Source organism: Hibiscus syriacus, unplaced genomic scaffold (assembly GCF_006381635.1).
Source record: "Hibiscus syriacus cultivar Baekdansim isolate YM2019G1 unplaced genomic scaffold, ASM638163v2 tig00110893_pilon, whole genome shotgun sequence".
In the NCBI taxonomy this organism is placed as follows: Eukaryota; Viridiplantae; Streptophyta; class Magnoliopsida; order Malvales; family Malvaceae; genus Hibiscus; species Hibiscus syriacus.
Window position 1 is genome coordinate 9,393,840 of NW_024062901.1, and position 21,233 is coordinate 9,415,072.

Below are 21,233 nucleotides of genomic sequence, written 5' to 3' on the forward strand. Positions count from 1 at the left end.
CTTCTTCCATAACATTCTCTTTCATCTTCTGTAACAATTCTCGGAGTTGCTCATTTTCCCTTGTAAGAGAACCTTTCTGTCCAAGAAGTTCTTGGACAAGATCTTCGTATATGTTGCAGTTCTTTTTCAGCTTGGTGACCCCTGTTATCTACTCTTCTAGGGTGTTTCTTATGCCAACATTTTGAAAGGCTTAACTGATCTTCTGGAAATCTTCATGCATGGTTTCCATTTCTGTTCTCAATTTCTTGTTTTGGTCATTCAAATAACATGCTTGAGCTTCATAAAAACCTCTTTATTCTGAATGCCCCTACTGATGCTCTTACCGTAGGCTACTTTTGGTATCAACCTGGCAGGATCTTTGTATAATACTTTTGGTATCAATATAACAGGATCTTTGCATGCATAGCTCACTTCTATCCTCTGAGTTTCCTCAGGATGTCTTTCCTTGGCCGTATCATATTTTGTTTAATCATAAAAATTTGTCCATTTACGATTTCTTTCCAATTTGATGAATAATCATTCAAGTCAACACCTTTTGATTATGCTATGATCATGCAATACAAGCAAAGGAAATCAATATAAAAAAGTTAAAGCAAAATAAAAAATGAGAAAGGAAAAAATAAATTGGTTAGTACCAATTAATGGAAAGAAAAGATCCTATCTATCAAGGTATAAATCCTGACCTCATGCTTTCTAGTTCCATGCTTTGTTTGGAAAAATTAACCTAACTGCATGATTTCTAGTTCACAGTAATTTATTTAGGAAAAAAATGAAATAAATTAAAAGCTAGAGCTTATTTCTCCTTTGTGTACATCTATGGACAAGGTTTCAGTATTGTCTTAGATCAGTAGAATTTCTAGGGTTTCAGTTCTAGGAGTAAAGGTACTCGAACTGTCCTTGTTGGTACCCCCTTAGGCTACCAAACCCTTAATCCTAGTCCATCACAGACGTAAGCGGACCGAATTCAATTCGAGGGGACACATTTCCCTATGCCTGACACGGATAATAAATTCTCACGAAGACATAGAGTATATGAACCCCGAAAGTTACTTGTTAAGTCTGACACGGAGAATAAATTCTCACGAAGACGTCGCTTTCACTCCCACTTAAAAGGGACAAGCTTGATTATAAAGCTTATGTTATACAATGTGCGTGTTGTGTGTGAGGAGAAATGTTCAAACCTCTGACAAACAAATAAATATAAAATTTAATAACTGAAAATAAAATTAAAAAACATTAATAAAAAATAATATATATAAATATATAAAAATAATAAGTATATATAAAAAATTTAAAAAGAATTATAACTTAAATATATGAATTTTTAATTTATAATTAATAGAGACAACTTATAATTGGTTTTAAAATTTGACCAATCCCCAGTGGAGTCGCCAAGCTGTCGTAACCGGTTTTTGCCTGGGCACGAATTTTTTCTTGGCGGAAAAAATAAAATGAATAAATAAATGATTTTTGATTTTTCAAAATATTTTGGGAGTCGCCATTGACCTTTTTGAGTTAGGTAGGTCAAATACCTAAAAACAATCTTTTAAAATAGTTTTAAAGAAAACATAATTTAAAAGATAAAATTGATCTACGTATAACTAAAAATAAAAAGGATTCGTGGTCGATTGCATTTAGAGAATGATTAGCACCCCTATAACGCCCAAAATTGATACTTATTAATTATAAATTGTCTCTATTATTGGAAATTAAAAATTTTAAAAAATATATTTAATTCATAATCCTGTTATTTTCAATTTATTAGTATAATTTAAAAATATATTAATATCTATATATATTTTTATTTTTATAAATAAGATATTTATTTACTTAAAAATATCATAAAATGACTTCTAGGTACTTTAAGACAGCTCATTCCTTAATATTAATAAATAAATATTAATAAAACATTTCTTTCAAAATAATTAATATATAATTTATAAAAATAGAATATTTATTTATTTAAGAATATCAGAAAAAGACTTTTATGTACTTTAAGACAACCCATTTCTTAATATTAAAAAATAAATAAATATTAAAATATGATTATTTTTCTTAAAAGTAATTTATATAAAATTAAATTTATAAATAGAATGTTTAAAAATAAATATTATTTATTATATATATATTTATATGACTAAATAATAATAATAATAATAATAATTAAAGTAATAATTTAGAAATAAAAAAGACAATAATAAAAATAAAATGCAAATAAATAGTAATTAAATAAAATTAAACAACAAGATTAAGATTTAAAATATCTAAATTAATGAACATAATTTGAATCATTATAAAAATATAATTACTAATATTGTAATTATCCCTTAATTATTAATCAGTGATTGAAATAATAATTATTAAAATTAAAGGCTCTAACTTGAAATAAAAAAATAAGTGCTAATAATGTAATTTAGCCTTATTTAATTAAATCGGGTTAAAATGTAAATTATATAAATTATAAGGGCTAAATATATTATTTATCCTAAATATTATATAAACAAGGTAAAGACTGAATTATAATAAAATAAAATTAAGAAACCAAATTAAAATGATTATAACTCGATTTAAGTGACCAATTCGTAAAGTTACAAAACTGCAGGTATTGCAGAAAGGGTTTACTCTTTCTGAAATTACACATACACCCTCATCAAAACGACGTCGTTTTGATGAGGATATTTATACCCTAAAAACCAGCCCTAGAGGCCATTATTTCTCATTTTTCCTCTTTTCCTTCTCTCTCTAAACGAGAGAAGGAATTTTCTCTCTGTCTTCTCTCTACACCGGAGAGATTCCGGTTTCCATCCGGCAGCCGTGTTCCGGCCGATCGCCGCCGCCGGCCACCGTGAACAGTGGTCGGAAATTACAAAATCCACCCCAAATTGAAGCCCGATTTCCCTTGTCCTAAATTCAGGCCCCGTTTTTCCTAATAACCCTAGATCTAAAATAAACCGAGGGTTTTTACCTTTGATTAAACAACGGTTCCTGTAACATCCTCAATACCGGGTTAGTGACTAAATTTTGAAATTTCAGAATTTGGTGATTAAAGTGGAAAAGTTAAAAAGTTTAATGATTTATTTGAAAGTATTTCCTGAAGGGTTATTAGTAATTATTAAAAGAATCAAAGGGCAAATGAGTCATTGAACAAGAAAAAAATTAAATAAAATTTATTGGGTATTATAATACCCATGTGATGCATGTGTGAAGAGATAAGTTTCCAAACTTATCTTCTTCATCTTCTTCTCTTCTCCAACATGCCCAAGCTAGAGCAAATGTGAGTTTTATATTTTGTTAATTATTTGTTAATTTTAAGAGTGGGTTTTGATCATTAGATGATAACTAAGCTTAAGGAAAGCTTAAGTTATCTTAAAATCAAAAGATAAATGAGTTATGATAGAATAAATAAAATGGGTTTTTAAGTGAAATTTTGAATAAGAAGGTTTAAATGAATTTGGAGGATGAATTTGACTTGTTATCCATGAGGATAAGAAGTTAGAAGTGTTAGAATTAAGTTTGGATAACATGGAAAATTTGGTATGATTATTGATTTCTATATGGAGAATAGAATTTTGAGATTTAAGATGAAATAAATAGATATAAATGAGTTTAAGCATGTATATTTGAGTTAAGAATATGAAAGGGAATGAAACTTGAAGAATAGAAATTGAAAGAGTGAATTTTCGTGCAATGAACAGTGATTTCTGGGTAGGTGCATCGATGCATTAAGGGGTGCATTAATGCATGGATATTTCGAAGCTATTTTGTGTACCGATGCACCCATAGTGCATCGATGCACTCCTAAAGGAAAAGCTAAAATTTGGTTCATTAAATTAGTCTAAGTTATTAATACCAAGTTATAAGGTTTAGGCTTCTGAAAATCATCTTGAAATTATGTTTATGTAGATATTGAGCCTAAACTAATTCTGGAACAATCAAAGAATTAGGATCGAATCAAAGCAAGGCTAAGGTGAGTGCAATTTAATTGTACTTAAGTTATCGATTAAACATTGGCTTGCGATGAGCCAATGACAGAGTTATTATGGTAAGGACTAATTTCTAAAATGTATATGATCTTTATGTGTACATGAATATATGAAAAATATGATATCAACTATGTGATATGCATGATATGTTATCTTATGTGTTATGTAAGGTATATATGAATATATGTGAACAACATATGACATATGTATGTAAACAAAGGAGAAATTCTATAAGCTATATGAAATAAGCTATATGATTCTATGCAAAGTGATATGAAATATGTGGCATATAAATATGCAGCACATGATACATGTTATATGATATGAACCTATGTGATTATGTGAGAAAGAATATATGTCTATGAGAAGACATAAGAACGAGGTATAAGCTATGTGACATATGAATATTATTTATATGAAAATGTTCTACGTGTAAGTGAATTAAGTGCTAATGTGAATATGTGATAATTATAAAAGATAATGCCCATGTTATGTGTCATGAGACCTAGAGGTATAGTTGGCATGCCAAAAGTCGAGTGTCTACGTGGTCCTTCGGGACAAATTCTATGTGGTCCTTCGGGACGTATATGTATTCTTTGGAGCATGTATAAGATCTTTTGAGACACCTACTTGATCCTTGGTATATGTATATGATTCTTAAGGAATTTCTATGTGGTCCTTATGGACAATCTTATATGGCACTACGGTGCAATTCTACATGGCACTTCGGTGCATTTCTACGCGGTCCTTCAGGACAAATTCTACGTGGCACTACGGTGCAAATTTATACGAGCTGTGGTGACAGCATAGTGCACAACCTCACAATACTTACATACCTTGAGTTCTCAGTAATGTACATGGGCTTATAAAAGACATCAAAAGTATTTACAAGATTCATATGTGATACTGTGTATATTCCTAAGTGAAAGGTGTTTGTTATATGAGATTGGTAATTGTTTATGCAATAGTGTGATTTAGAGTTTACATTATATGTTGATATGGTATATAAAGAAATTATTGATGATAAAATGAGAAATGATAAGCATGTTAATGATGTTATGTTACATGATATGTGCATGTATGTATATATTACAGAAAATAATATATGCTTTGGTATGATAAGGTAATATCAAATGCTCATGCATTGTAGAAGTTACAGTTAACATATAATTATGTTTTATATGCCTCACTAAGTCAACGACTTAGTGTGTGATTGTTTCACGCGTAGGTTTCGAGAAGAGGAAGATTGGTAAAATTTATGCAAGACAGGTCAGTTCCTCCTTTCCAAAGATCAGATCAGAAAAGAAATGTATATTATGTATTTTGTAAGAATGATAATAGTTGGCATGTATACAAAGTCGATAAATTAAATATTTATGCTCTAATTGAGTTTTATAATATTTTTAACGTATTTATGCAAATGTAATTGCATAGCGATGAAAGGTTATATTTTTATGAATTTATACGTATTTTTACAAAGTTACTGTAGCAGTGCATCGATACACTGTAGTAGTGCATCGATGCATAATTTATATTCGAAAACTTTCACTGTTCATGGTAATGTTCATTACTGTTCATACGGTACTGTTTATTGTTCATATTGTATTTTATTGTTCATAAAACGTATATTTTCTTAAATTGGTTATAGCAAATATGATTCAACAATATATTATCGTATTTTCTTAAAAAGAGTTCAAATATTTGGATATTTTGTAAGAATATCATTTTTAAAAGTCAATGTGACATCTCAGACTCGTATACGGGTCGGATACGGGTTGGGGTGTTACAGTTCCGGCGTCGTTTGCTTTCCGTCGTGCCAACAAGTAAGTTTTTCCTCTCGTTTGCTACTGTTGGTTGTTGGTTTGTTGTATGTGTTCTCTTTGTTTTCTCCGCCGGGGTTCTCTGTCCGTGCTCTGTTGGCCTCTCGATTGTTGGGTGGTTTTTTTTGTTCTGCTCTCTTTGTGTTCTTCCTTTGCAGGTGCAATGAGGCTTTTATAGCCTCATAGAGACACTCCTCGGACCGGTCTCATGGGTTAATTCCGGTGAGTCACCGAACTTCCAGTGGTGACTCACTGTTGGGGGCGACGTGTGCGGCTGGGGCTGGGCCTTCTGGAGCCTTCGGTTGGCGTCGTGGCAGCGACTGAGACGTGGCAGCAACTGAAGCGTCAACGTGGAGGCGGTGGCTGAACAGAGCCCTAGGGTTATAATACCCTAGGGTTTTGTGTGGATGCATCTTGACCGTTGGATCAAGGCCAGATCCAACGACTGTGAGCAATGGCGGCTGGAGTTGTGATGACATAAACCTTAATTGGGTTTAGGGTTAGTTTTAAGACTAGACCGGGTTGGGCTTGTAAATTGGGCCGGTTCTGGTTGTAAAACAGGCTTCTGGATATTGGGCTCTGTTTTTGGGCCTATTTGTAATAATAATAATAATAATAATAATAATAATATAATAATAAAAATAAATAAAATAGTATAAATATAATATTAAAAATAATATTAAAAATAAAAAACAAATGGATAAAAAAATTAGTATCTTCACCTCCAATATTTCTTCATCCGAAAAATAATACAACTACCACGATAATATAGAAAAATATTCTTTGAATCTAACTAACTCTTAGATCTCTAGTTTGCATAAGCTTATACCCAGATATAAAACACATACACTTTATTTACAATTGAGAATTTTTTCTTTCTTTAGTTCTTGGACCATAATTTTACCATGCTTAAATATCACAATTGATTCTAATATGCCGATTTACAGTGAATTTGTTTTATGGGTTTGTTTAATTTTAGCAAAACTAAGATTTTGTTATAGATAGTTAGTCAAAGGAAACCAAATACTATTAATGTTTAAACTCTTGACATTGCTTTAATCATTCTTTATTTTGTATTATTGTTTGTGTGTAGCCGTGTTTGGAGTAAATTTGTATGTAATATCCACTTCGATTCAAGGTATAGCAATCATAACTATGGTGAACTCAATTTCTGGTGAAGAAACAATCATAAACGTGTTTCACTTTTGCTCATAATTCTCGGTGTTAGCTATATGTTATTGTTTTTGTCCGATAAGGGAGAATATAGTCTCTTCTATATACAAATTAAAAAGTTTTAGGGTAAATTTGATATAAAATCATTGTTCAATGAATTATTTGATGTTTTAACAATAGTTTTAGGGTAAAACTAAATATTAACGTTTTTACGTCATCAATTTGACGGAGATAAAGATGGAGTAATCATTTTGTTACAAATCGATAACGTAAAATTTGTTACTTTTAAAATTTTAGTGGGAAAAACTAAACTTACTCAAACATTAGTGATCATGGTGTAGTTTAGCCATATAAATACTTGAAATTAGAAAATAAAGAATACGAACACTATTTGTGTAAACATATTGACTTCAAATTTGTACAAGTGTGGAGTCATTTTCAAGATTTATAAACAATTATGGAGCTGTCTAGTCAATCTCAAGATTTGTAGAATAAAAGAAAAAAGGATACCAGGTGGCTCCTGGTGCTTTAAAATAACCCAATTACTGGTAGCTATCATTTTCAAGATGTGAATTCTTCTTTGTTTCTCCTTTTTTTCCTAACAAACCAAACCATTTTCTGATCATTCATTGTTCAACTCTTCTCTTGAGTAGACAAAACCGTCTATGGGTAACTTCTTCTCCATCCAACTTTCATGCGATACCCTCATTACCCGTTGCTGGGATTGGAAAAACGACTGTCCCATCCAAAAACCCTCATTGTTCAACTTTCATGTCGAATGATTTCGATCAAGTAATTTGGGTAGTTGTGTCACAAGATCTGCAAATCGAGAAAGTCCAAGACGAGATTGGAAAAACGATAGGGTTTTTGGACGAGGCTTGGAAGCACAAGAGGATTGATGAGAAAGCTGCAGACATCTTCAACATATTATGTAAAAAGAAGTTTGCACTGTTGTTGGATAATATTTGGAAGTGGTTCGATCTAACGAGAATCGGGGTACCTCTCCCGACACAAAGGAACGGCTCAAAAATCATCTTCACCACTCGCCTTATAGATGTGTGCTTTCAAATGGAAGCGCATAAAAAGATCAAAGTGGAATGTTTACAGCAAGCAGAGGCGTTGAAACTATTTTTGGACAAGGTTGGAGCAGAGACACTTGATAGACATCCACATATTCGCAAGTTAGCCGAAACAATGGCGGATGAGTGCGGCGGACTACCGCTTGCACTCATTACAATCGGACGACCCATGTCATCCAAGAGGACCCCTGGAGAATGGAAATATGCCATGAAGGCCTTAAGGCAATCAGCTGCCTCTGTCTTCCCAGGGATAGGGAAAAAGATGTTTCCTCAGTTAAAATTCAGTTACGATTGTTTACCTGATGAAAAGGTGAGATCTTGTTTCTTATATTGTTGTTTATTCCCATCAGGTTTTCCCATTAGAAAAAGTGAGCTAATACATTGTTGGATCGGGGAAGGATTGTTGGACCAGCATACCGACTTGAGCAGTGTCCGAAACCAGGGAGAGTACATCTTAGGTTCTCTTATCGACGCATGCTTATTAGAGGACATAAGAAGCGACATCGTAAAGATGCACGATGTGATCCGCGACATGGCTTTGTGGATAGCTAGTGAATCCGAGATGGATAAATTCTGCGTAAAAGCAGGTATGCACTTAAAGGAACAACCTGTAGCTGAAACTTGGGAAGATGTAAGAAGAGTGTCCCTAATGGGAAATCAAATCGAAAGTCTAACTCAGATATCTGTATGCCCCAATCTCCGAACTTTGTTCCTAGGGAAGAACGAGTTGAAGGTGATCATCAACGATTTCTTCAACTTCATGCCTAAGCTGAAGGTTTTGAATTTGTCCTTCAACATCAATTTGGAAGAACTGCCTGTTGGAATTGCACAGTTGGTTTCACTAGAGCATCTCGATCTGTCTTACACAGGACTAAAAACACTTCCTGTCGAGCTGAAGGTCCTAGAAAATCTGAAATATTTGAATATCGAGCACACATTGGATTTAAAAACAATCCCACCACAACTGATATCCAATCTCTCAAAGTTGAAAGTATTGAAAATGGTGGGGTCTGGTTATGAATGGTTGGTGGAGGAAGTTGAGCGTTTAGCTTACTTGAATGTGCTGACCATTAGTATTGAAAGCCTTTCTTTGTTGGAAAGAGCTATGAAGTCCTACAAGTTTCAGACCTGTAATGTTGAAGCTGTGATCCTTAAGTTGTTCAAAGGTTCAAGGTCGTTGAGTATTTCGGCTTTAGCCGATATACAGCCTCTGGATGTTCTAGTAGTCTATGATTGTGAAGATCTTGAAGAAGTGAAGATTGAACACGAGGAGATTGTAAGTGCAGGGTGCTTTCGAAGCGTCACGTTTGTAAAACTAGCACGCTGTCCGAAATTGAAGGATGCAACATGGATATTCTTTGTTCCACACTTGGTTAAACTGGCCATACATGAATGCCAAGATTTGGAAGAAGTAATCAGTGAGGATAAACTCGATGAAGTCGACGAGCTGACGGAAAATTCGAACGTGTTTTCGGAGCTGGAGGCTTTAGATCTGCAAAAACTGCCGAAACTGAAGAAGATATACAGGCATGCGCTGCCATTCCCGAAGCTGAAGGAAGGGATAATAAAAGAATGCCCCCAGTTGAGGAAGCTTCCGCTGAACACAGAGAGTGGAAAGGGACAGAAGATTGTGATACAAGGAGAGGAGGAATGGTGGGAAAATGTAGAATGGGAGGATGAATCTACTCCAAATCATTTCCTTCACTCTTTCCGTCCAATATATCTTTGAAATTCTGCTAGAAAAATGAAATAATCATAGGGCTTTACCACTCACCCACGTCTCCAACTACAGATTTTGTCCGTCTGTTGTGTGTGCATGTATATTAGAATGTTATACAATGAAATGTTCGCTTTGTGATTTGGTCAATAATTTTATCGTTTCTTCAATTGTTTTAAGTATATTTTGGATAAAGTTACAAAATAGTCTTTTAAATTATTAAAAGTTACAAAATAGTCTTTAAATTATTAAAAGTTACAAAATAGTCTCTGGATTTTAAGACGTTGCTTGGTTGAGTCCCCTAACTATTAAAAGTTACAAAATGGTCACGCGCCTTCATATGTTCTAATCTTATTCTTTTCCGTTAAAAAATTGACGGCAGTTTGAGATTGACGTTAACTTGGTGACTGATATATGATAAAATCTGATTCCAAAATCTCAAACGACTAGCATATCCTAATCAACATGTTAACGCCCAACTCATACGATAGTCAATTTTTTAACGAAATGGGTCGAGTTTGTAACTTTTATTAGTTGATTGACTCAAAAAAACAACGTCTTATAGTCATAAGATCATTTTGTAACTTTTAATAATCGAATGACTCAACAAAACAACGTCTTATAGTCAGAAGATCATTTTGTAGCTTTTAATAGTCGAAAAACTCAACAAAACAACGCTCTATAGTCAAGAAACCATTTATGTACTTTACTCATATAACTTTTTACTAAATGTTGTGTAGTTTTATGCAACTTTTTATAAATTCTTTATTCTCATCTATTCTTTAACTACTTTAATATTTGTATCAATACTTTATCCCTACAAGTCATTCTTTTAGAAAATAGCATTACCAATATATTATAGAATTTTAGATGATATTTGATGAACAACATTTCAAATCTTACTTATATATGAAAAAAAGACAAAAATATACATATGTTGTATATGTATACGGTTAGAAAAAGTCGTCCAAATTAAAATCAATCAATATCATAACATTGTAAGTAATTACATTTAAATTTAAATATAAACCCGAATAAAATTTTGTTTTTGGTTTTTGCAATTATGCTCTTAGAAGATATTTGTTTTAATTTATTTATATAATTAGGGTTAAAGGGAACACAGAGTATTAATATTTCATTAACTATAATCACACAAAAATCACACAAATGAAAGTTAAAAAAATAAAATAAAACAAACTCTTTCCCCCTCTCTTTTGTGTGTTAAATAATTAATACTGATAATTAACACACAAAAAGGGAAAAGAGATATATATATATATATATATATATATATATATATATAATAAAATAAAGCTTTTTAGTTCTCCTTTTACCTCTTTTTGATTAGCCTCCCCGGAAACTCCTTTTTACTCGGCAAAAGAAAGTGATGCAACTATGTGGAAGAACTGCAACTGCTCTAGCAGCTCTTTAGCATGACTTGTGCCTCGGTTCGCCACCCGTAAAAACAGCTCCTCGCTGAGCTTGTCACCGATGTGAGCATCAACTAGTACCCCGGAAACGCTTCGGCAGCTGTTGGCTAGAGCTCGACCTACCTCCAATGCATCGTCGGGCCGGCTAACGACTAGAGGGCTGCCTCCTTTGAATACCTCAAGCTTGTTTATGGTGAATGAACCATCAGCTTCAACCACTTCCTTGAAGTCTTGTAGGCTTGGTGCATACACCGGGATGTTGAAATTGTCCCGTTTCTCGCAACTTATAAGACCCTTTCATAACACATGCACATCATTTTAATTACATTAATCAAGTTGTATGTCGATAAATAATAAAACAAAATATATATGTATCGGAAATATATGAAATGATTATTAAATTATGATGATAAACTATGTGGCAGCTTGAATAGAACAGTTAAGGAGAGATGATAGTAAATGTGCTATCTACTAAATGAATTCTGTGCAAGAGAATGTTTGGTCCCACGGAACTTCCATGATTATTTTGATCAACAATGAACAAAATGGACCTCAATGACTGTTGTTGTCGTCTTGTTAAATGCCATGATTATGTTTAACATTTTCCTTTTTTTTCAATTTGATCCAACAGTGGTGGTCACTGCTCATGTAGGTTCCCCATGACCCTATCATATCGCTGCCGACATGGCAATAAGACAAGTGGAGGGCTAGAGCAGATTCTCTTAACCAAGTCCATCCAACGGCTGACGTTGGAGTAGGTTAATCGTGACCAGTGACAATCCATCATAAACCCCAACACACCTAATCATTCCCCCCTTTTGCATGGTGTTTCCCTTTGCTTTTTGGTCTGCCAAATTGCAGAAACAGGGCATAGGGTGAAATTATTGTCTTTTTTTGTCATAGACCTCCACTATTCTTATGTTAAATCAAACCCTAATTTATTTTTAATTATATAGTTTTAAGTAATAATTAAAATTCTAAACATATTCTTAAACCTAAATCATAAGATGACTGAGATATAAAGAATCTAATGATGTGAGTTATGATTTAGGTACAATTGGGGAGCACTGTTGGCGCATAAGCCTCATGTAAACATGAAGAGCTTTTAGTAAACATGGGGGATTATTAGTGATTAATCATGATTAATTAAAGTGGGTATATATACCTCTTGGACAAGATCATCCCAAGCATCCTGAAAGTGGGTCCCGAAGAGGAGGCCGGCTCCACCTTGGTCGGTGGGGTCCGCCGAAGTTCGGCCTAAGCAGACAAGGAACATGGACCCACCCTTCTTCATCTCTATGGATCTTGCTCTCAGGAACTCTGCCAGATCTGTCTGGAACTGCTGCTTGTATGCATTGGCTGTGCTCTCGTTTGCACCGTGGATAAACACCCTCCCTTTGTTGTAAGCCGCCGATCTTCTGTCCAACACAGCTTCAGGCATCTGGGTGCACCAGGTTAAAAGAATTAAGGATGACTACTGGTATTGATTAAAAATTATAATATTATTTTTGTAATAATATTTTACCCTTGTTTAATACATTATTTTATCAGACTCGAGACTAGATAACAAATTAATTAAATCATTTTTTAAAATATCACCTGAACCTTTAACAATATTCTATTCAATATACGTGGCCCTATTAGAAAACACACACAATAGAGTTAAACATTTTGAAGAAATTAGGGTTCCAATTCTTTTCAAGTTTCAAAAAGAGGGAAAATGACATTATATTTAAGTATACATTAACTATGATCATTTGTGCACTCACTTTTGACCTACTAAATGCCGGCAAAAATGGGATGGTTAAATCTCATTCAAAATCACATAAACTTTTGTATTTTTTTACCATGAAATGACATCAACTTGAATAGTATGTTTTTTTCGCCTTAGAGATCATCCTCGGGAACAAACTTTCACTCTACATGTGTATGTATGTGTGTATGTAACTATGTATTTAATAGCTTAGAGAATAATAATAACTAACCTGTGATAGCCAGTGCAGTGAAAATGCCGAGTGGAAGACATCGACAGATCTAGCCGGAAAAAGTCGTCGGTAAAACGATCCAGGGACTCCGGAAGCAAAATACGATCGGTGTCCGTTCGAAGCAAGGCACTCCTCCATGCTACTACCTCCGTTATTTGCCAACGGAGGTAGGAGTTGGAAAAGGGTGTTGAAATCATTGCTAGGAAGGTCGGAGAAAAAAGCAGAGAATTCCGGCGGCTCGTAACCGGACGACTCGTAGCGCTTCACCATGTGCTTGACGATAACGTCGACGATGTAGATGGTGTTGCTGCCGCAGGAACACCCCAAGTCGACCACCGAAAAGGGTACGTCGGGGGAACGTAGTTGAACCCTGTCTAGGGCTTCTTCGAGGAGGTGAAGCATTGAACGAGCATGTAAAGCCTGCATGGATCATTGAAAAATAAGATATTCATTTGTTGCTATAATCATATAAAAAAACTTTGAAAATGTAAATAAAAAGAAAGACCTGAGCTTGGGAATTGTTGGCATAGCTGCCTTCGCCTTTGCCTCCTTTCATGCTGAGAAGCTTCTCGAGGTTAACGTTAGAAACAACAAGATTGTCTGCCATTTTTGTTTCCCCTCTACCTTTCTTTGTTTATGTTGCTGCAAAGTTTTGAGTAAAGCTGAGTTTATATAGAGGAAAACCAAATCGGTTTCCAAGGGACAAACCATATTGCGGTACCTCCAAATACGGGCACAATAACATTAGAATTCTTTAATTTCATAAGATAATAACAAATATTTGTTATAAACAAAAATTAAAAAAAATCAATCTTATTTTAACAATGTTTAACCGTAGTAGAATTTATTTTTTGAACATATGTTTTTATGTGTCCAATACGTATTGTGATGCGTCAATGTACGCATCCAACAACCCACTGACAAAAGTGTTTGTTGCTTCTTAGAACCAAAGCCCAAGGGGAAGCTTTTGTGCTTGTACTCTTCTTACCACACAGAAAGATACTCTTTTGTCTTTTTCAAGTGCGTATGTGTTTAGGTGAATGATTAGGTTGTTTCTGTTGCAATTAGACAGAGTAATTAGTGCAAACTTCACTTTTTATTCGTGTTTTTTAACTAACTAATTAATTTTCTTTTAAGAAATCCGAGAGATCCCATAAAAGTCAAATGATGGTGAATTATTTAGTGATTTATTACAACAGGTTCATTAAATTTATGACTGACCCCTTTTAACTACTAATTAGACTACACTAAATATAAAGTTATCTACTTTTCTATAAAGGAAAAAATATTAGACTTAAACATGTTGTATAAAATTAAATAAAGTTATATAATACTTATCTACTTTTTACTAAAGGCATGTGATGCAATAAAGGCTATAGATAGGCACACATGACTAATAATAAGATGGATATTGAGCTAAATCCATTTAATCATGGTGTATACAAGCATGCAAAGGAGTGTGTGCTTGAATACATTCATTTTGCATGGCTAAAAACTCTGCTTTTTTCCAAGTGTTTGCCAACTATGTCCATCCCCATTGGAGGACTCATGCATACCCAAAATTACACCTTATTTAATTAGAGATTATAGTCGGTGAAAACTCCGATATGTATCCTCAGATGCTCCAAGACCCAAGGTAGAACCAAAAGGTAAATCTTTTCATAATTGTATATATTACATGACTTTATAAATTATAAAAGGAATTTATCGAGTATGTCATTAGTAAAAAAAATGTTATTTTTTAAAGGATACATATTCGAACTGTGTCTATAGGATGTGTACGTGAAATTTTAAACATATATTATTTTGTGATCATCTCATACTATTTTAAAAAAAATGAATTATAAACTAGGGTCAAGTAATCTTCCTCTAATGGTTGTTTCATTGAAATTTTCATTGTTAAAGTCTAAACCAAAGGCGTGATGGTCGGGGAGTTCACGTGAAGCAAGGTCGGACCAATTTTACCTATATCGGCTTAGGTCTTTGCTTATATCCCAAAATTCTGTAATAATTAATCAAATGCAATTCCCATGCAAAAAAGTTGGATTTAAACCGTTAAGAACATGCAATTTCCAATTAGTTTAAGTGTGTTGAGTTACCCCCTACCCTAGCTTTGAATTTTTGCCTGCCTTTCCAAAAGATGACCTATTATTTTAAAAAGTATACCCAAAGGTTGATGGGTGGATTGATTGATTGACCAACTTTTAACTCGTTGGGTTTTAAAGAGAAAAAAGGGTTTTGAGTTTGGTTTAAAGTGAATTTGGAATGGTCAAAAAGAGGGTAGTTTTTGCTATGGAACTGTGTCATGACTCATGGTTTTTTTACTCTATTTTTTATTACCATAGATTTAAATTATAAGAAAATATAAAAATAAAGATAAAAGGTTTTGGAACAAGAAAAATGGTCCCTGCACCGCATAGATCGATAGTTGGTCAAATGGGCATGGAATTTAGATACTTTTATTACTCTTTACATGAAGGGTTTTCATTTTACTTTTCAAGGCATTAACATTAATTTAATGTTACTTTAAGTTTATACATTAAAAATATTATAGTTGAACATATGAAAGGAGTTCGGTAATTAAAGAAAGTGTTGTTTTGGGTTTAAACAGTTTAGTGATAATTATCACTAATAGTTAGTTTAGTGAAATAAGACACTACATCTTTTAAATAAAATTAAAAGTTCAAATTTTAATGTTGTGAATGTAGCAAATTGTGTTGTGTTGGGAGGATTGTCCTCCATGATGAATCTCCGTAATACTTAATACGAATTAGTTAATAAAAAGATTAGATATCGATAATTAAACTAAAACAATTCATTATACGTGATGTGACTCAACTAAAAAAATGGCTTCACCTCTATACCTATATGTCATTATATTAAATGGTGATACCACAATCATCTCACCTTTGAGTATTTTGTACACCAAATAGTGTTTAGCTTCTTACAGGCTGCAAAGTATTGTCCAAAGCATGAGGCTTGCAGTTCATGGATTGGGAATTGTTGTTGGTTCTGGATTTATCAGACAAATTCCCAACCTTATATTGGGATCTTAAAGGACAAGATAAGTAAAGAGTCAAAATACCCTACAATGAAACATTTACTAGCTTAATAGATTCTACCCTTTATTTTCTCTATAATCAAACATGTCACATAATTAATGCTTCCTTTTCATGTAGTATTATTTGTCAAGTGGATTTGATTTGAGTTACAATTCACCAGGCTTGTTAGTGATTAATATAAGCGTTTATGAATGTTTAAAAACTTATTTTGTGTCATTAAATCCTATGGATTTATGCCTATTGTGGCTTAAAATTTTGGATAAATCAGAAGCCACCAAAAGGCTTTAATGCAGATGTTTGTTTGCTCCCCTGCATGGATTGAATTTATTGTGTATTGGAGTAGTAGCTATGATTTGAATGAAATTTAGGACTTCTTTCTCTTCCATTTTCAATTAAGAATTAAGGGATTGGATCCCTGAATTTGAGTAGAAAAGATTTTGGTCATGTTGCATTCAATAAAAAGCTTCCAGAGATACGCAAGTGGCTCTTTGGTCAGGTTGGTGCTTGAAGGGTAGATGTTGAACAGAATCCAGTTTCTATACTGGTGCCAATGGCAAGGCTATCACCGCTATTTCTGCATTGTAGTATAATTCTTTTGTGTGTGTAAACAGAAGTTTAATTTTGTATTCATTTTGTTACTTTTGTTGCTTCTATCTCAAAGTGTCATGGGACTTGAAAGTTTCACAACTAAGAGTCCATAAAAAAAATTCAAGGAACCTTGTAAAAGAGGATGAAGAAGAAAGAAATGAAGGTGAATAAGAAGTACGAAAGGAAGCATCAGCACTTTCGATTCAAAGTGAACGGAAGGAAGCATCGGCACTTTCGATTCAAGAGAACGAAAGGAAGCATCAGCACTTTCGATTCAAAGTGAACGGAAGGAAGCATCAGCACTTTTGAATCAATTGTTCATCTTTTCAATTGTTCAGATTTTGAAATGTTTCGTGACAAGATTGGAGTGCAAGTTTGTTCACGATCAGGAGAGGAGCAGAAGAAGAAGAAGTAGAGAGAATGTTAACAGTATACTTAGAAGCTTCTTGAAGATGAAGTTGTTATAACAGCTAAGGTTGTTAGCAAGTTAGTTTTGTTAGTTTTGGTTAGTTGCTCGGTTAAGGTGGTTGTATTAGCAGCTGATACAGCTAAGAGTAGTAGTATATAAGGAGCATAAATCTTGTACTCAAACACACGTTTTACATAATAGCAATATCCAGATTATATTCCCCTGTTATTCACATTTCCAATATGGTATCATTCGCCAAATGATCCTGACTTTATTTTGTTTTCTACCACTGCATGGAAGAGGAGGAGAAAATGTCATCGGCAGCGGCAACGGCTGCTAAACTGGTGTCGTTCACATCCAAGCCGATCCAGCAAATGGTGAGCTTCATCCGCCAAGAAGCGTAGGAGAGAGCTAACGAGATCTCTGTTTCAGTTGATGTAACAGCAGTTTCATTTTGTTTCTTTGCGATGAGGAAGAAGAGAGAGGTTTGGCAAAAGGAATCAAGAGTGCAATTCCTAGAGTTCAAACGAACAATGTACCAACAAGATGGTCACTCGCAGAGATAAAATCAGCTACAATGGGGTTTTATAAGAGTTGAATCATCGGTAAAGGTGGTTCAGCAGTTGTTTATAAAGGTTATGTTCCGTCGACTGGAACTGTCGTGGTGAAGCGATTTGATCAGTTCAACGGAAAAGCATTCACTCGTAATCTTTTCAACACAGAGTTTGCCATTATGGCCGGTTGGCTAAACCACTGTAACTTGATTCAGCTTCAATGATGGTGTTATGAGGAATCTGAGTTGGTCTTGGTCTATGAGTACTTGTCCAATGGAAGCCTCTACCAACACATTCACAAAACCTCAGTTTCATCAACAACTACCCTTTCTTGGAGCTTGAGATTAAAGGTAGTTCTCAGGGTTGCTTCTGCTCTTTCAATTTTACATGAAGAATGTGAAAGACAGATAATACATAGAGATGTGAAAACTTACAACATCATGCTTGATGACGAGTTCAATGCCAAGCTCGGAGATTTCGGTTTAGTCGAAGTGTACGAACATTGTTGCGCTTTAAGAGATGCAACGATACCAGCTGGGACGATAGGATATCTGGCACCCGAGTACGTTTATACCGGTGTTCCAACTGTGAAAACCAAACGTTTACAGCTTCGGAGTGGTTGTCCTGGAGGTGGCTACGGGAAAGAGGCCCGTGGATGAGAATGGAACCGTATTGGTTGACTGGATTTGGGACCTCTGGGTAAAAAAGAAACTAATTGAGGGCGTTGATTCAGGAATGTTGTATAGGTACAATGTTTTAGAGATGGAAAGATTGTTTGTGAGAACACCTTGGATGCACGGTTAGATGTTGCATTCAATAAAAAGCTTCCAGAGATACGCAAGTGGCTCTTTGGTCAGGTTGGTGCTTGAAGGGTAGATGTTGAACAGAATCCAGTTTCTATACTGGTGCCAATGGCAAGGCTATCACCGCTATTTCTGCATAGTAGTATAATTCTTTTGTGTATGTAAACAGAAGTTTTATTTTGTATTCATTTTGTTACTTTTGTTGCTTCTATCTCAAAGTGTCATGGGACTTGAAAGCTTCACAACTAAGAGTCCATAAAAAAATTCAAGGAACCTTGTAAAAGAGGATGAAGAAGAAAGAAATGAAGGTGAATAATAAGTACGAAAGGAAGCATCAGCACTTTCGATTCAAAGTGAACGGAAGGAAGCATCGGCACTTTCGATTCAAGAAGAACGAAAGGAAGCATCGACACTTTCGATTCAAAGTGAACGGAAGGAAACATCAGCACTTTCGAATCAATTGTTCATCTTTTCAATTGTTCAGATTTTGAAATGTTTCGTGACAAGATTGGAGTGCAAGTCTGTTCACGATCAGGAGAGGATCAGAAGAAGAAGAAGTAGAGAGAATGTTAGCAGTATACTTAGAAGCTTCTTGAAGATGAAGCTGTTATAACAGCTAAGGTTGTTAGCAAGTTAGTTTTGTTAGTTTTGGTTAGTTACTCGGTTAAGGTGGTTGTATTAGCAGCTGATACAGCTAAGAGTAGTAGTATATAAGGAGCATCAATCTTGTACTCAAACACACGTTTTACATAATAGCAATATCCAGATTATATTCCCCTATTATTCACATTTCCAATAAATGCTTAGTGAGATATATATAATTTTATTTTATTTTACTCTTGCTTGTAGGAAGCTCTGCAAGTTGCACAACTGTTCATCTATTCCTTTTTTCCCTTTCCTTTTAGTTCTTACAAATTAAATTCCAAGACATGTTATGTTTGTTTATGATAAATTATTCGATTCATATCATATTTAATGTTATTTATAAAATGTGTTTTTGGAATGAAAGCGCTTTTATAATTTCGTAAGTAATGCTAAACATGCATTTTTTTTTGTACATAAAAATTTAGGTCAGAGGTGGTTCTTCCAATCCAGGGTCATAGCATATCTAAGATTCAATTGGGATTCACATAGGACTTTAAGATTGCTCACCTAGAGTGATGATGGTAGTATTCAAACTTAACCTTATTACAAACTCAAACTCCTGAATTCTAACCACTTATGCCAACACTCGTTGGCAAACATGTATTATATAAGCTAACTTTTACTTTAACGACTTAAAATATTTTTCACTTATTAAGTTAAGAATTACTCATTTTCATTACATATAATAAATTCAATCTAACAAAAATTACTATTTAAACTATTATTTTTGTTGTTGTTGTTTTCTCCGCACACCCATATTAAAGTTGCATGTCCATATACAAAATTAGAATTAGTTTGGGCAATAAAATTTTAGCAATTATAAAAAGAAGGATAAAATTAGAGAACTATGTAGAAAAAAATTCATTGTGGGCTGAAGCAAGAGCCAATAAAACGCTCTGGCATCATGCATTTATGCTGTTTGCCTAAACTAAAATTCTGAGACAATAACATAGACAACGAAGCACAAGGGTTACAATCACCACTTGTTCGATATTTCATATTTTACTACTGAGTGGCGGATCCAATAGATGTAAATGTGCACCTGAAATTTAAATTTTGTTTGAATAATTTTTTGTCTTATTCATCGTGTCAATTCCGAAGTTTTATTTATATCTACTTTATATATAAATTTTATGTTGTTATATATATATTTGTATCCACCCTTAAAAATATTTTTAGATCGTCGTTATTACTACTCTATTAACAATATCTATCTATGTCAAGATGCAACTATGGTACGTTAGATTAAAATCCATAATTATGGACACACATGTATAATGTATAATGTTATCATAAAATATGATATAAAATTAAATGATTAATTATGTTACATGTGTTATAAGTATTAAAGTGTAGATAAAATAAGTTATAATACATTTAATGTAATGTTACGTCTGTGGAAGAAAGGATTCAGAATTGGAAGAAAGGAAAAAGGAATTCAGAGCTTTCGTTAAACTTTTCATAAAAATTCCAATACATTCGTTCATTCTATTTTATTATGTACAATGTACGGATTCTGTTAATTTTCCAGCTGGACTATTACAGTGGTTGTGCTCCTTGAAAGCTACTAGATTGGATTCTACTTGCCCAACAGATCAGCCTCACTTGCTCCAATTGGATCAGCTTGCTTCGAGCCCACTTCTTCAACGCCAATACCATTGTCGTTTTGGCTCCACTTTTCTTCAACTAAGCCCTCAATCCCTAATTCTCTAATTTTCGTCTCTTTCAGCCCTAATTTCATCGTACTCAGTCCCAATTCACCTCTCATCTTTGATTTCTCTGTCCCCTGCAGTGGATCCTTGACCCCAAGGATTGAAATCATAAATGAGACTTCAAGGCTGAATAATCCTCCCAAGTGGCGTTCTACGGTGACAAATTCGACCATTGAATAAGAAGTTGAGTAACAAGTCGATTTTGACTCTTAACAATTCGCTTGTCAATAACAATAGCTGGGTAAATTTTCAATTGTCTATTATCTCAACCTA

At 33.9% G+C, this 21,233-nt stretch overlaps 2 protein-coding genes and 1 long non-coding RNA gene across 3 annotated transcripts; 2 read left to right on the top strand and 1 right to left on the bottom strand.

Annotated features, from left to right (window-relative positions):
- Positions 1-1,150: 1,150 nt before the first annotated feature.
- LOC120145116 lies at positions 1,151-18,677 on the top strand. Its single transcript, XR_005518103.1, has 3 exons — positions 1,151-1,161; positions 13,750-13,761; positions 18,563-18,677. It is a non-coding gene; the product is annotated as an uncharacterized LOC120145116 (long non-coding RNA).
- Positions 7,620-9,825, top strand: LOC120145114 (probable disease resistance protein At5g63020). Its single transcript, XM_039159011.1, has one exon. The coding sequence runs from the start codon at positions 7,748-7,750 to the stop codon at positions 9,782-9,784; it is 2,037 nt and encodes a 678-aa protein (XP_039014942.1). The 5' UTR covers positions 7,620-7,747; the 3' UTR covers positions 9,785-9,825.
- On the bottom strand, positions 11,113-13,778 carry LOC120145115 (indole-3-acetate O-methyltransferase 1-like). The gene is made up of 4 exons (XM_039159012.1): positions 13,693-13,778; positions 13,188-13,607; positions 12,368-12,643; positions 11,113-11,496 (listed from the first exon to the last, which is right to left on the bottom strand). Exons 1-4 carry the CDS (start codon positions 13,741-13,743, stop codon positions 11,140-11,142), a joined length of 1,104 nt encoding a protein of 367 aa, XP_039014943.1. The 5' UTR covers positions 13,744-13,778; the 3' UTR covers positions 11,113-11,139.
- Positions 18,678-21,233: the final 2,556 nt, after the last annotated feature.

Coding starts and splice junctions, on each gene's coding strand:
- LOC120145115 (XM_039159012.1), bottom strand. CDS start 13,743: ATGAAAGGAGGCAAAGGCGAAGGCAGCTATGCCAACAATTCCCAAGCT. Junction 12,644..13,187: donor CACTGCACTGGCTATCACAG/GTTAGTTATTAT, acceptor TGGTGCACCCAG/ATGCCTGAAGCTGTGTTGGA. Junction 11,497..12,367: donor GGGATGATCTTGTCCAAGAG/GTATATATACCC, acceptor GTGTTATGAAAG/GGTCTTATAAGTTGCGAGAA.
- LOC120145114 (XM_039159011.1), top strand. CDS start 7,748: ATGTCGAATGATTTCGATCAAGTAATTTGGGTAGTTGTGTCACAAGAT.